The following is a 15946-nucleotide window of genomic DNA, read 5'->3' on the forward strand; positions in this document are numbered from 1 at the left end:
CGAGTAGACTCCGAATCCTTTACTGTAAGAGTACTGAAAGTGGCAGTTTGTAAATGCAAAAATCGCAAAGCAGCCTGTGATGAAGCAAGCTGGTATAATTTTAATTCCTCTCTTGTTTTGCCATCTGCCTTCTTAAATTCATTTTCTCACTTTTTACTAATTACCATTAGCATACGCGAGTAGAATCTGCAGTGTCATGTAAGAGATAGGTTGGCCCTCAGTTTTAAAGAATATAACACCCGATCTAATTTTGTGCTTAGTTTTAGGTATGCAAGTGATTTTCTAATTTATTTCAACTATTCCTAGTTAGTATCTTTTGTTAGAGGCTGAAATCAGTGATTGTTTCGTAACTTAAATTCTATTGTTGACGTATAAACAACTATAAATTCTGTACTAAGTATAAACATTTGGAAGACAGAATGCTAGTAATATTTGGCTCTCTTCAAAATATATTAGCAAAGTCAGCCCTTAATTAATTCCAAAGTAATTAACAGTTTTGTCCAAAGTATTGTTTGCTTAATGATATATGTCAATTTCGTCATTTAAACAAATAATTTGGCTGAACCCTTGTAGAAGAAACTGTTAAAAGGACGCAATTTTTCGATGTATTGAGTTAATTTAATGAGTTAAGTTTTAATTGTAATTTCTGTAAATTAAACTTCGAAAAATGTGTAGTTTCAGCACCTATTATTGTGATGTTATACAAGAGCCCGATTTTCGGTCACGAGACAGTCAGTCCACAGCTGAGTTTCAGACGAATGACCTGTGCTGGTTAGAACAACAACAATGCTTCAAATTAACTGTAGAATAAGTGTTAAACAATTAGGCCAAGTGTAAAAACAGTGACGGTGTCTGCTCCATATGTACTTGATTATTATTCAAGAAATGTGAACTTTGTGGTTAGGTTTTACTCCTCATAGATGTTCAACAGGAAACCATTGTAGCAGTATGTGGATGTTCACCTGCAAACTATTAATGAGGCTTATGGAAAGTTAAACAATAGTGCACTGGCCATATAAATGTGTATATGGGGGGTTGTGAAAAGTGAATCGAGCTCACAAACTGCAACAGTGTACCCAGAACAGATCATGGCCTCCTGATTATGAGTTGAATGGAAGAGTTGAACCAAAGACTCAGAAGGTTCTGTGACACGCTAGAAAGTGACTTCTTAGACTGTGCCATAGGGTCGAGAACTGTAGGGTCCCCTTAAATGGGGCAGGTGTGCACTACACATCATAGGGTACTACTCAGGTAGCTGACTGTGTGTGGGGTGCTTACAAGGGCTTTTTAGATAACGAAAATCTCCACCCAATCTAGATAACAATACATTGTGGGAAACCCAGAAGTGTCAGTGTTGGATCAAAAGAAAAGCCTTCTACAAGGGGGCGTATCAAAATACTAGTGGTTAACTGCCGAAGCATTCACAACAAACTGCCTGAGTTTGAAGTGCTTCTAAAAAGCACTGAACCTCACATAATACTAGAGACAGAAACTTGGTTAAAACCTGAAGTTGACAGTAGTGAGATCTTTGAAGAAAATTCAAGCAGTACTGGGTAATGCAAGTGGTTTATTTGTTGCAGTAGACAAGAAACTCAAATCCACTGAGATAGAAGTTGAAGCTGCTTGTGAGATTGTTTGGGCAAGGTTTAATACCAACAGAAGACATAAAATTATAATAGGCTCCTCCTAGCGATCAGCAGGCTCACCCCCGGACATAACCAAAAACTTTAGAGAAAAAAAATAGTTTGCTTCTCTTTAGAGAAGACTTTAATTATCCAACAATCAGTTGGAACAATTATAGTTTTGTTACTGGTGGGTGCGACATGACATCCTGTGAACATTACTAAAGGCCTTGTCTGAAAGCTACCTAGAACAGATAGTTCAGAACCCCACTCATGATGGGAAATACGAGGGCTATCCACAAAGTACATTACATTTTGGAATTAAAAATAAATAAAGTATTGGAAATTTTTTTAATTATATACAGATGAAAGCCACACTTAAATACTACTTTTCTACATAGTTGCCATTTAAATTAAGGCACTTATCGTAGCGATGGACGAGCTTGGAAATTCCTTCGTCGTAAAATTCGGCCGCCTGCCCCTTGAAGCTGTGCGTCGTCATCAAAATGCTGCATAGCCAACCACTTCTTCATTGCTGGGAATAAGTGGAAGTTGCTTGGTGCCAGGTCGGGACTGTACGGCGGATGAGGAAACAACTCCCACTTAAAAGATTCGAGAACTTCACGAGTGGCATTTGCCGTGAGGGCCCGGGCGTTGTCGTGAATCAGCAAGATCTTTGAGCCCAACTTTCCCCTCCGCTTGTTTTGTATTGCTCTTCTGGGGTTGTGCAGAGTTTGGCAATACCTTTGAGAGTTTATTGTAGTGCCTCTTTCCAGGAAATCCACAAAAATCACACCTTTTCTGTCCCAAAAGAAGAGCATCCAGTCCCTAATGAATGAGGCAGGAACTGAAATTGAGGGTAGAAAAGCAAAATCTGAAATACTTAACTCTGTTTTCAAATGTTCCTTCACAAAGGAAAACCAGGATATTGTCCCAATTTAATTCTCATACCACTAAAAAGATTAGTAAAATAAATATTAGTAACAGTAGCGTCGAGAAGCAGCTAAAATTGTTGAAATTGAGCAAAGCCCCAGGGCCTGATGGAATCCTTACTCTGCACCCTATTTGCAGCTGAGTTAGTCCCTCTGTTAACTAAAATCTGTCAAAGATACCTCATACAAAAAGCCATGCCCAGTAGGTGGAAGGAAGCATGGGTCACACCTGTGTACAAGATGGATAGCAGAAATGATCCACAAGACTACCATCCAATATCCTTGATATCCACTTCCTGTATGATCTTAGAACATATTCTGAACTCAAACATAGTGAGGTATCTCATACGGAATGACCTTCTCCATGTTAACCAGCTTGAATTTTGAAAATATAGATCATGTGAAACGCAACTCGCACTTTACTCACAGGACATCCTGAAAGCCATGGATCAAGGCAGTCAGGTAGATGCAGTAGTTCTTGATTTCCAAAAAGTATTTGACTCAGTACCACACCTATACTTACTATCAAAAGTATGATCTTATAGGATATTGGACAAAATTTGTGACTGGATTGAGGATTTCTTGCTAGGGGGGATGCAGTGTGTTGTTTTGAATGGAGAGTCATCGATAGATGTAGCAATAACTTCAGGTGTGTCCCAGGGAAGCTTGTTGGATCTCTTGCTGTTCCTCTTGTTTATTAATGATGTTGTGGACAATATTAACAATAACCTCAAAATTTTTGCAGATACTGCAGTCATCTACAACGAACTACAGTCTTAACAAAGCTGTAAAAATATTCAATCAGACCTCGATATGATTTCTAACTGCTGCAAATATTGGCAACTCACCTTAAATGTTCAGAAATGTAAAATTATGCACATCACAAAACAAAAAAATATAGTGTCCTATGAGTATAATATCAGTGAGTCTCAGTTGGAATCTGTAAACTCATACAAATACCTGTGTGCAACACTTAGTAGGGACATGGAATTGAACAGTCAAATAGGCTCAGTATTTGGTAAACCAGGTAGCAGACTTCAGTTTGTTGGTAAAATACTAGAAAAATGCAGACCTGTCCTAGAATATTGTTCAAGCGTGTGGGACACTTAACCAAATAGGACTAGCAGGGGATATTGAACATACATACAGAGAAGGTCATCACAAACGGTCACAGGTTTGTTTGACTTGCAGGAGTGTGTCAAGAAGATGATGAAAGAACTGAAATGGCAGACTCTTGAAGATACGCTGAAACTATCCTGAGAAAGTCTTAACAGTATTTCAAGAACTGGCTTCAAATAGTGACTATAGAGTACACTACAACTCCCTACATATTGCTCCCTTAGGTATCATGAGGACACAATACGCACAGAGGCACTGAAATAATCATTTTTCCCATGCTCCATACATGAATGGAACCCTAGTAACTGGCTCATGTACCCTCTGCCATACACTTCCTAGTGGTTCACAGAGTATAGATGTAGATGTAGAGCACTTAACATCTAATGCAATATTGCTCTCTTGTGGTCCTTCTACCAGTCACAGTTATTGCAGCGCTAATCATTTACGCACCCACCAATTGTGTCTATATGTATGAAATTATTTTGAAGTTCGACTGTGTCTTCTGAGTGTTTCACCTTTTTTGTCAGACAGTTTGTTTTTGCTTACTTAGACTAAGTATTTTAATGCAGTATTAGTTACAGAAAAGTTTTCTCCTTCTCACTTATTGTTTCTGCTGTTGGTTTAATTACTAACTTTTGATAGTTATTTATCATAGAGCAATAGTTAACCTAAATTTGTGACAACAGAATTATATTTCTGATGAACAACACTATTACATTGTACAGTAATGTGTTTCACTGTGGTACAACAGGCCATATGCAATAACAGCATAATTCATGAAAAATAAATGAAGGTGGTTGCACCTAATTCTTGAACAAAACTGTGTGATATTGATTTTTTATTAACTTTTATTAGATGCTTTATTACTCAGATATTGAAATGTTATTTCAAGGTAAATATAGTCAGTGGGTTATAATTAATTGTTGTATGTTATGCTGCCTTTTTACAATAATTGCTCAATTTTGCTCTGTTTTGGTACAGGGCTACTTTTGGAAATCACTAATTAAATATTTTTAATCACTTGGTTTTTAGCATGTACAATCATGTAAATCATGATGGCAAATTCCTTTTGCAGCATACTACTGCTACAGCTAATCTCATAATAACTTTTTTCCTCTACTCTGTTAATTTATTGAATTCATTTGATGTTTGAAATATGTGTAATTGTTGGCAAACCAAATTGTAAGGCATGTTACTGATAGCTATAATAAGAAAAGTTTCTTCTGAATATAATTTAACATTATGGTATGGAAAACAAATGAATGGACTCATCATTTACACTCTCAATTGAGCCTTCCATGTTGGATTTGTTTTCACTCGGTCTTAACGTATTTTTTATTTTTATTTAATCCGTCTCATAGGTTTTATTGGAAGTATGTTGTCAGGACCCAGAACTTTAACTGTTTTGGAAAAGTAACGAAAGTAATTTATTAATTTTCTTTGCTTTTATCAAGTAGATGATTTTAATATCAATATTGTAACACATTTCAATCTATTGGTTTCTTCATCCCACCATGAATACCATGAATATTAAGGAGTTGAACCAAGTGGCTCAGTGGTTAAGACCTGTGCTTGCAATGGAAGACAGAAGGTTTAGATCCACACCAGCCGTTTGATAAGTTGTTTAATGTAAATGCTAGGGGTTATTTCCTAGAAAAAGATACAGGTGCCGTAAATCCTCCCCGCATATGCACACATGAGCAAGTGTGTGCGTGCACACACAGACACACACACACACACCTCCCTCTTTCTAAGTTTTTTTTTTTTTTTCTCCCCCGGAGTTTACTAAAATCGCTGTTTCTGATGACTTTGTCAACAGTGGAATGTTATACCTTCCTTCCTTCTTTCTTTCCTTCCTTCCTTCAAGCAAAAGACAATAGAAATATTAAACAGAAATTATATGACATTGTCAAACAATGGAAACTCCTCATATGAATATCAACAATTAGGAAAAGATGGATTGCTATATTCCTTACAGAAGACACATTAAATTGCAGACAGGTATGATTAAGACAGTGGCGCAAAGCTTTCGTCCTCAGCCTTCTTCAGCAGAAGAGAAACACACACCACACACAAGACCACCAACTCTGGCTGCTAAGGCGTCACTGCCGGAGTTGGCGGTCGTGTGGGCATGAGGTATGCTTGCTTATATGTATGAGAGAGCTGTGGCCAAAAGCTTTATGTAAGTGTCTTTTAATTGTGGCTGCCTGCAACATAGTGTGGCTTCTTTACAGTAAGTAGCGATCTTATCTTTTGCTACATTGTTTATATTACACAATACAAGAAATAATAAGTAAGTCTCAAATAGCACAGTTCATCAAGCACTGATAGCTGATTTTTTCCTCCTCACAACTTCTCATTGTAAATAACCTTGAAAATGTGCTATTTGAGGGTTTCCCCATGTAATAACTACAACTATAGCATTCCTTGGCATTGTGTTCACTGGTACTAAGAAAACTGTGCTAGTTTCAGTGAGGCAACTTCTGTCATTTGTAGCTGTGACAAACAAGTGACTACAGCTACCCACAATTGCCTAAGAACCTTTCAGGCAGTCTCGGAAATGCATTAAAAGACCCACCATAAATATTTTGAGTGTTAATTGTCGCCTAAGAACCTTTCAGGCAGTCTCGAAAATGCATTAAAAGACCCACCATAAATATTTTGAGTGTTAATTGACATTCCCCAATCTCTTACCTGTCAGTAAACAAAATAGAAGTGGATTAATAATCTAAAATTTCCAAAGTTGTCTCCAGGCATATCTTTTACTGTGATGAAGTGTTCTTTGGCAAATATTTAGTTCACCCGTAGATTCACACAATTGCAAATGCATTGAGCAATGTCAGGGTTTAATTTTTTTCCTTAAAAAAAAAAGCACGCAACCATAAAGTTTGTGATATTTTTAGTTTGCACTATCAGTTGCATTAAAAGCCAGTTTAATGTTGCTTTTCATACAATATTTTTAATATGATTTTATTGAAAATACGAGGGCGGTTCAGAAAGTAACCTCCGATTGGTCACAGTGCGGGTTGTGGGGGGAGTAGCGACGCCATCTGTGCGTTCACACACTCAACAGGTCAGTCGGCATCAAGCCGTGGTCGAGTGAACGTCGTACCTGCGCTAGTTTAGTTTTTGTGGCAGTTTGAAATGTGTGCTGCAATAGAAAACCCCGCCAAATGTGAAGTGCGTGCTGTCATAAGGTTTTTTACAGCCAAAGGATATTCTGCAGCAGCTATTCATCGTGAGCTTTGTGCCGTGTACGGACCAAGAGTTATGAGTGAAGGAGTTGTCCGTGAATGGGTACGTTTATTTAAAAGTGGACGAGAAAACGTTCATGATGAAGAGAGGAGTGGTAGACCATCATTGGTGACTGACGAACTCGTTCAGACAGTTGATGCAAAAGTTCGTGAAAATCGACGTTTCTCAATGTCGGAGTTGTCTACTGGTTTTCCACAGATTTCTAAGACTCTCTTGTACGAGATAGTGACAGTAAGATTGGGTTACCGTAAGTTCTGTGCACGATGGGTGCCCAAAATTCTTACCGACCACCACAAAATTCAAAGAATGGCCTCTGCATTAGACTTTCTGTCACGTTATGAGGATGAAAGAGAACCATTGTTAAACAGAATCGTGACCGGTGACGAAACCTGGATTAAGTACGTGAACCCTGAGACAAAAGAACAATCAAAGATGTGGGCACATTCAAATTCGCCTACCAAACCAAGAAAAGCCTCGCAAGATTTTTCTGCCAGAAAACTGATGGCAACGGTGTTTTGGGATGCCAAAGGGGTGTTGTTGGTTGAATTTATGGAACGTGGTACGACCATTAATCAAGACGTGTACTGTGAAACAATAAAAAATTACGACGGGCTATACAGAACAAACGCCGTGGTATGCTGACTTCCGGTATCGTTTTTTTGCACGATAACGCCCGTCCTCACTCTGCTCGCAGAACAACGGCCCTTCTTGAGTCCTTCAAGTGGGACGTTATCAACCATCCACCTTACAGCCCAGACCTGGCGCCAAGTGATTATCACCTCTTCATGCATTTGAAGAAATGGCTCGGGTCTCAGCGGTTTGATGACGACGAAGAGCTCAAAGATGTGGTCACAGGCTGGCTCCAGGCACAAGCGGGTGATTTTTATGCAGAAGGAATTTCAAAGCTTGTGAAGAGATACGATAAGTGCCTCAATCGCTATGGAGACTATGTAGAAAAATAGTGCAAAGATGTAGTTGTAAGATGTATATATTAAAATATTTTTATTTAACTTGGTGTATTTTTTTAAATCAACCGGAGGTTACTTTCTGAACGGCCCTCGTAGTTCCAGTGTTTAAACATTTCTCTCACTATTTAGCAAAGATAAATTGGGAAACAATATTTTGTCATTATATTCAGTAAAAAGGGTAGACTGATTGGTACTATTCCCACTGAAAAGCCCCTAAGAATTTTCCCACGATAAACTCCCTCTCCCATGAAGGGGTTTTCTATTGTATTAATAATAGGATGTACAAAAATAAAATGGTGCATCCTTTAGAGTCATTTTCCAATGTTCTTATGGTTCCCTTGAAAACTCCATTTTTGATTCTTGCTCCAGCGCTCTTGAACTCTAATGACATTGATAGTACATCAACCTTCTTTTCTTTTTGAAAGAATGAAGTTGCTTCTGCTAGCAGCCGAAGAAACATGTATTTATACTCTGCCTTTCACAGACAGTGTATTGCCAGTAATACGCTCGATGCATACATCATGGACCGATTCAAAGTTTCAATTTGTCACTCTGTAGAGCTAGGAAGGGAAGGAGGAAAACGGACAACAAACTGGAATTATGAGTTGGTCTTTAAGTTATGCATGAATAGCAGTGATTGGTGGTGCACTGCCTATAAATAGTAGTGTTTCCAGATTTGAGTCCCAGCCCAGCATATAGTTTTAACTTGATGCAAAAATATTAATATTGCACATTTGCCATTTATAGTGTACATTATCTCCAATTCATTTTTGTTTGTTTTGTCGACTTTTAAGCTTCCTTTGTGTGCTGCATCAAAATTTGTGGCAGTGCTACTGTCAATATTTCTTCAGAGAAAGTAGTTACAAATATTTAAGTACCTTTCAAAAAGTACTACACGCCTAATTTGTCTGCCTTACAACCCTAATCTTGTCAACATGCGTAAACTAGCACATCAATGAAATAAATAATTTGTGGAAATTTCCAGGTGGGAGAGGCTTTATATTGCATTATTGGTTATTGCTCTGATATATGTAAGGCCTTGGGAGAGCCAGTCCTGACAAAACTCTACCATCTGGTGAGCAAGATGTATGAAACAGGCGAAATACCCTCAGATTTCAAGACGAATATAATAATTCAAATCTCAAAGAAAGCAGGTGTTGATAGATGTGAAAATTACCGAACTGTCAGTTTAATAAGTCACAGCTGTAAAATACTAACGTGAATTCTTTACAGACAAATGGAAAAACTAGTAGAAGCCGACCTCGGGGAAGATCAGTGTGGATTCCGTAGAAATGTTGGAACACGTGAGGCAATACTGACCCTGCGACTTATCTTGGAAGCTAGATTAAGGAAAGGCAAACCTACGTTTCTAGCATTTGTAGACTTACAGAAAGCTTTTGACAATGTTGACTGGAATACTCTCTTTCAAAATCTGAAGGTGGCAGGGGTAAAATACAGGGAGCAAAAGGCTATTTACGATTTGTACAGAAAGCAGATGGCAGTTATAAGAGTCGAGGGGCATGAAAGGGAAGCAGTGGTTGGGAAAGGAGTGAGACAGGGTTGTAGCCTCTCCCCGATGTTATTCAATCTGTATATTGAGCAAGCAGTAAAGGAAACAAAAGAAAAATTCGGAGTAGGTATTAAAATTCATGGAGAAGAAATAAAAACTTAGAGGTTCGCCGATGACATTGTAATTCTGTCAGAGACAGCAAAGGACTTGGAATAGCCGTTGAACGGAATGGATAGGGTCTTGAAAGGAGGATATAAGATGAACATCAACAAAAGCAAAATGAGGATAATGGAATGTAGTCGAATTAAGTCGAGTGATGCTGAGGGAATTAGATTAGGAAATGAGACACTTAAAGTAGTAAAGGGGTTTTGCTATTTGGGGAGCAAAATAACTGATGATGGCCGAAGTAGAGAGGATATAAAATGTAGACTGGCAATGGCAAGGAAAGCGTTTCTGAAGAAGAGAAATTTGTTAACATAGAGTATAGATTTAAGTGTCAGGAAGTCATTTCCGAAAGTATTTGTATGGAGTGTAGCCATGTATGGAAGTGAAACATGGACGATAAATAGTTTGGGCAAGAAGAGGATAGAAGCTTTCGAAATGTGGTGCTACAGAAGAATGCTGAAGATTAGGGTAGATCATATAACTAATGATGAGGAGGTATTGAATAGGATTGGGGAGAAGAGAAGTTTGTGGCACAACTTGACTAGAAGAAGGGATCGGTTGGTAGGACATGTTCTGAGGCATCAAGGGATCACCAATTTAGTATTGGAGGGCGGTGTGGAGGATAAAAATCGTAGAGGGAGACCAAGAGATGAATACACTAAGCAGATTCAGAAGGATGTAGGTTGCAGTAGGTACTGGGAGATGAAGAAGCTTGCACAGGATAGAGTAGCATGGAGAGCTGCATCAAACCAGTCTCAGGACTGAAGACCACAACAACAACATATGTACTGTAAGAAAACAATTTGCAAATAGCCCTTGCCTCAATCAGATGACAGCTATGCTATTAGATAGACCTACTCCATATACTTTTGCCATACTATATTCACAAACACGAAGCAGTTTAAATTTGAGAGCATGTTACAGATGAATAAATTAGGCTTAACACTGTCACGGGGGCTGTTAACTTCTAATCTTTAAATGAGTGTTTCTCAATATTCAGTTGATATTTAGTAGATTGCCACTCAATGGAATCATCATCATCATTAGCAGCAGTCATTGAATGTACATTGCTTAAGGAAGTCCTCCTAGAACTCTTCATCCAGTAAACTTGCATGATTCCTAATATCTAACCAACTTCCATTAAGTTGTTGTCTCAGTCTTCCCTTATTTCATGGAATAGAGTTGAGAACTTCCTTAGGTCACCTTCAATCTACTATCATTAATACCTGACCCATTCACACATATTTTATTTTTCACTCTCATGAAGTTCTTACATGCGGTGTTAGTTTATCTAAACTAGAGGCAAATGGTACAGTGTTATCAGAAAAACAAAGAATGTTCAAATATGTCGTATTCCATCTTCATTTTCCCAGTTTACACATCTGAAAACTTTCTGCAATATGGAATGTCCTTGCTGAATTTTTTCCCCCTTCCAGTTGTTTTTAGTGGATTCTTCCCACAGACATCAGCACAGCAATGCTCTGTCTCTTGCATCTTTGACTACACTCTCTATCCCCATCATTTCTGGTAATTCTTCTCTTCCCATCTTTTCTGCTGATTCTCCTCTGTTTGTAGTCTTTTCTTGAACTCCTGAAAGTTGTCCTTTGCAGTATTAGTACCATTCATTCCAGCACCTTGTATATTTTACTCTGTTAGCAGCACAAGCTCTCTGAGTTGCCTACTTCATAGTCTGTACTGTATGCCTTTTCAAACCAAATGTTATATCCCTACCATATTCTCTTTGTGAGCAGACTGTGTATACATAATTTCTGTAGAGCGTCTTTTCAGTTATTTCACCTACCTCAACCCCTACCCCTCCCTTCTTTGTTTATCTTCCCAGATACAGAAAATCCCGAGTTTCTCCCTGACATTCATTTATATTGAAACCTACAAAATAGCGCACACCTTTCTGAACAGTGGTTGAGGAAGTGCTTTCACGGTGCAGATTATTTTTCTACGAAGAGTTCATTGAGGGAATGTGTGAATCATGTTAAAGGAGACTATTCTTAAATATGAATCCTATGATGCAGACAGCAATGATATAGTTTTCAGATACATGCCTTTTCTGAAAATCTTTTATCGTTTAATAAACACTTACTTTTATATTTCATTTATTTGTAGCATGAATTTACCACACCTAGATTAAAACTGATTTTCACAAATATCACATTACAATAGCAATAGCTGTATGCAGATAATGTGATGCCAAATAATATGATCATGTAACAACAGTAGGAACAAAAAATAAATAAATTGTAATATTTCAGAATTTTCACTTTAAATCATTCATCCTTTTGATTCTCAGGCAGCAACTGTGAAGCCAAAAAAGGAGAAGAAACCTGCTGGAACCAAGACAGATGTGGCAGAATTAAAACCATGGCCATCATATATTCAGGTATTTTATAAATGTCTGTTGTCACCCTATAGCAGCTCTTCAGTTTCAGAAGAGTGGAGATTAAAAATTACACTATTTTGTATGAAGTCTTTCATTAGTAATGCAAAACTTGTAAGCTGTTGGAGAAATCTTTGTTAAGATCTGTCATTACCACATAAAAATTGACTAGACATAGAAAAGTTTGTCACCACTTGGATAATACACATGATAGCACTTGGCACTGCCATTCTGTTTTGTAAACGTTTAAATCCAGTTGTGTACTTCAAGCAATTGTTACATCATGTGGCACAGATTTTTCAGCAGTTCTCACACTGGGAGTCTCTTCAGATTGATAAGAGCTGATGAATGCCTGTTTTTATATTTCTTTAACTGTTCCAAACATTCTCCTACTTTAAGCATTGGAATCAAACTTTGTGGATGAGTAGGCCTATTGAGAACATTTGTGCTAGGCATATTTTTATTTCAGGTGTCTCAAATAGTCAAGAATTTTGTGAGTACCCTTAATCATTTAAATTGCTAGGTAGCCACGTTGTTATGGTTACATGAGCTTGTCCATTTCACAGTCTGAAAAAATCCAGCAAATAATTGCATTCCCTTAGTTTGTATGCCATGTCCAGCACAATATGTGTACACTAGCGAGCATTTGAACCAGAAACAGCTGTTTCATTTGGGGGGGGGGGGGGGGCGTATTATCCTTCTGTACTGTTGCAAAAGCGAATGACTAATGCAGCATGCCACTTGGACATAATTAGACCTCGGATTTGTTTTTGGCATGACAGTGGAGCCTTATGTGGTTACAGGTGATATACCTAATACTCATTCTCCCACTGGGATTATATTAGCTTACAGTTCAAAACTCGTGCAAAAAAGTACTCATTGTTCCCACAGTTTGCATTTTGTTCAGTTGTGCTGTGCTTCATGGTTTTAGGGGTAACTAATCAGTTCTGAGCTTACAGTTCAGTGTGAAATCTGGTGGGTGTAATCACAGAACACCTAAAGGCAATTTGTAGGTCATAGACATACACAGTCAGTTTCTGTGTGAAACAGCCAGAAACATGCTTTCATTGATTGCCTTGAGTAATTAATGGATGGCCAGAAGACTCATCACATTAGATTGTGGCCAAAAATTTATATCACATTTCATCTCCATTATCAAACAAGGCTATGTTTTGACGTACCATTGAGAATACCTCTATAAAGAGAAAGCTACCATAACCAGAGTCAACTGCTGTGGCCAACAACTTGTTGATAATGGAGCATCTCAGAATGTAGTGGAAGGTAGATGAGCCACAGTGCTGCAAATCAGTTGTGAATTCAATATTGCCTTGATATGGGGTACAGAGGCTGTGCCCTGCATGTGTATTCACTGTACATCATGGAAATATTGTAATGTTGGTTCAGGAGCACTACTGTTGGATGCTCGAAGTGTGGTAAATCAAATAGGACTGTCAGTCATTGATATTTGTGTCATATACCCTCCACTATGTACTATACAGTTGCATGCAAAAATACAGGGGGAATCACAAAAAATTTGCACATCTGTTGTTTTGTCAATGGTTCAAGACTCGAAACAAGGTTTTTGGCAAATAATAGTCGGCAGAGAGGCACATAATTTTATTTTATAGCTAATACTCTTAACTTGTGAATCAACTAAGATATTAAACCAACTATGTTCTTTTTTAAGTGGATTGAGATAAATTTTTTGACTGCATTCAAAAGTTCTTGAATTTATGAATAAGTAATATAATGATTTTTTGGTGTTGACATTTAAACTTTTTGTATATATATCTGAGAAGTGTGCCAAAATTTCAAGGCAAGGTGGCTGAAAATTGACTGTTGGTGTGTAACCCCCACCAAGTGCGGCTCTTGTGCCACCCAGTGCTGTTATGTCAAGCTGCTCAACTGTTTACCTTTTTCCACAAAAGCTGTTCACTTGAACATGAGTAGGTATACGGATTTGGAATAGTTTTCCAAAGTGCTTATGATTCAATATAAGCCAGGATATAGTTTGATCTACAGCATTCGTAGCTGGCATTGTATCTATATTGTATAAAGGAAGGCCAGGAGGAAATACATTTTATAGTAGAAGCATAAGCCTAACTTCTTTCTGCATATGATGACATAGCTTGGCATAATAGCCCCACTTGGTAAAGTCCACACCACCCTAGCAGATTCCGGTTGCCATGCCTTTCAACTTCAGCGCATTTCTCAGATTCTTTTGTAGAAAGATTCACCGCCAACATTAACAAGCGATAACTTTTAAATGATGTTAAAAGAAGTTTATCATTTCATTTAGAAAAAGGAATATTTACTTCAGTGTCTCCATTGATCATAAATATAGTACTCATACAAAAAAAGAGAGATAGGATTGGGGGGGGGGGGCCTCTCTCTCTCTCTCTGTCCCTACTGTCAATTGAGAAAAATCTCATTTCGATATCTTGAACTGTTTGCAGAATAAAAGGGTTGATAGTTGTAGGTGATTTGCCATGTATGAATAGATGTAGATTTGGACATAAACAACGAAAGTGAAATCAGTATTTTCCAACGAGTGTCTTAATGACAACTACACTTACAACTCCTGATGGCAACTTCACATACAAAAGAAAATTGTTTTATCAGCTAGCTGGCTTAGACTTTGTATGTACAGGAGATAGGCAAATTAATGTGAACACCTGTACTTACTTGACCCCCATGTCCCCGTGATACAGCTGCAATTCTTCTTGGAATACTGGCATATAATGATTGTATAGTCTCCAGCAGAATGTTATGCCACTCTTCGATCAGAACCTCTTCTAACTGCTGTAGTGACGAGGGAAGTGAAAATCTGCTCCTGAGTCTGTGCTTCAATACTGCCCACAAGTGTTCGATAATGTTGAAGTCCAGGGACTGCTGGCCAGGGAAGACACTTCAGTTCAGTTGCGTGCTCCTCATACCATGATTGTATTGTCCTGGCTGTGTGAATTGGTGCATTATCGTCCTGAAATATGGCGTCATTGTTGGTGAACAACATTTGAATCATGGGGTGCACCTGATCACCTAAAATTTTCACTTGATCATTGGCTGTAACATGGCCTTTGAGAGTAATGACGAGACCAGCAGAATACCATGATATAGTTGCCCACACCATCACACTTTCACCTCCATGCTTAACCCATGGAATCAAGCAATCAGGATTGTAGACTTCTTTTGGTGTTATCCAGATGTAAACCCAGCCCAATGTTCGGAATAACAAAAATATGGACTTGTCGGATCATATGACGTCTTTCTACTGATCAACCGTCCAGGATTTGTGCTCCTGACACCATGTTTTACACTTCTTTGCTTTGGTTTTCATCACTAATGGTTTTGGTATAGCAGCTTGTCCATGAATATTCGCTATATGCAGTTCTTGGCAGACATTGTTGATAAATATGGGGTCTCGAAGTTTGTTATTCAGCTCCACAGTCACTTTACCTGCCATGTTTTGTGTTGCTTCAACATAATTCGTGTTAGCGTACAATAATTTCTGTCATATAGTTTTGATTTGCACCCACTATTACATTTACACGATGATGTCTTTCCATGTTTTGTGTGATGTATCATGACTGTTGAAACAGTTGCTCTTGAAGCATTCAGTACTTTAGGGTGTCTTGGTTACTGATGCTCCAGCTAATTGGGCCCCCGCAATCTGCCGTCTTTGAAGCTCTGTTAGGTCTTTTATTGCTTGTTGACCTCAGCCTCTGATTACAAATATGAAGTGTGCACTGCTCGCAAACAACCTGCGCTGATGCTTAGTCCGTACTGAACAAGCACAGTCCAGCACGACACATGCCTTACATGTGCTGTTTATCATCAGACACAATCATCCCATTACTACCACTGTTCACATTATTTTACCTATCCCTTGTACTTTCATGCACAAACACGCTTTCAAAGACGAATGTTTCCCTTTGATTGTCATTAATTGAATTTTAAATATTAATGTCCAGGATATATTTTCA

General features: G+C 38.2%; 1 protein-coding gene across 5 annotated transcripts in view; it reads left to right on the forward strand.

The window, feature by feature from the left end:
* The window catches only part of LOC126259333 (threonine--tRNA ligase 1, cytoplasmic), a 177152-nt gene that overhangs the window by 43407 nt on the left and 117799 nt on the right, over positions 1–15946 (forward strand). For all 5 annotated transcript variants that reach the window (XM_049956036.1, XM_049956032.1, XM_049956035.1 and 2 more), the window contains one exon: positions 11877–11966. In XM_049956036.1, coding sequence (XP_049811993.1) covers positions 11877–11966 — 90 coding nt within the window. The remainder of the gene's footprint in view (positions 1–11876; positions 11967–15946) is intronic.

Source organism: Schistocerca nitens, chromosome 5 (assembly GCF_023898315.1).
Source record: "Schistocerca nitens isolate TAMUIC-IGC-003100 chromosome 5, iqSchNite1.1, whole genome shotgun sequence".
Taxonomy (NCBI): Eukaryota; Metazoa; Arthropoda; class Insecta; order Orthoptera; family Acrididae; genus Schistocerca; species Schistocerca nitens.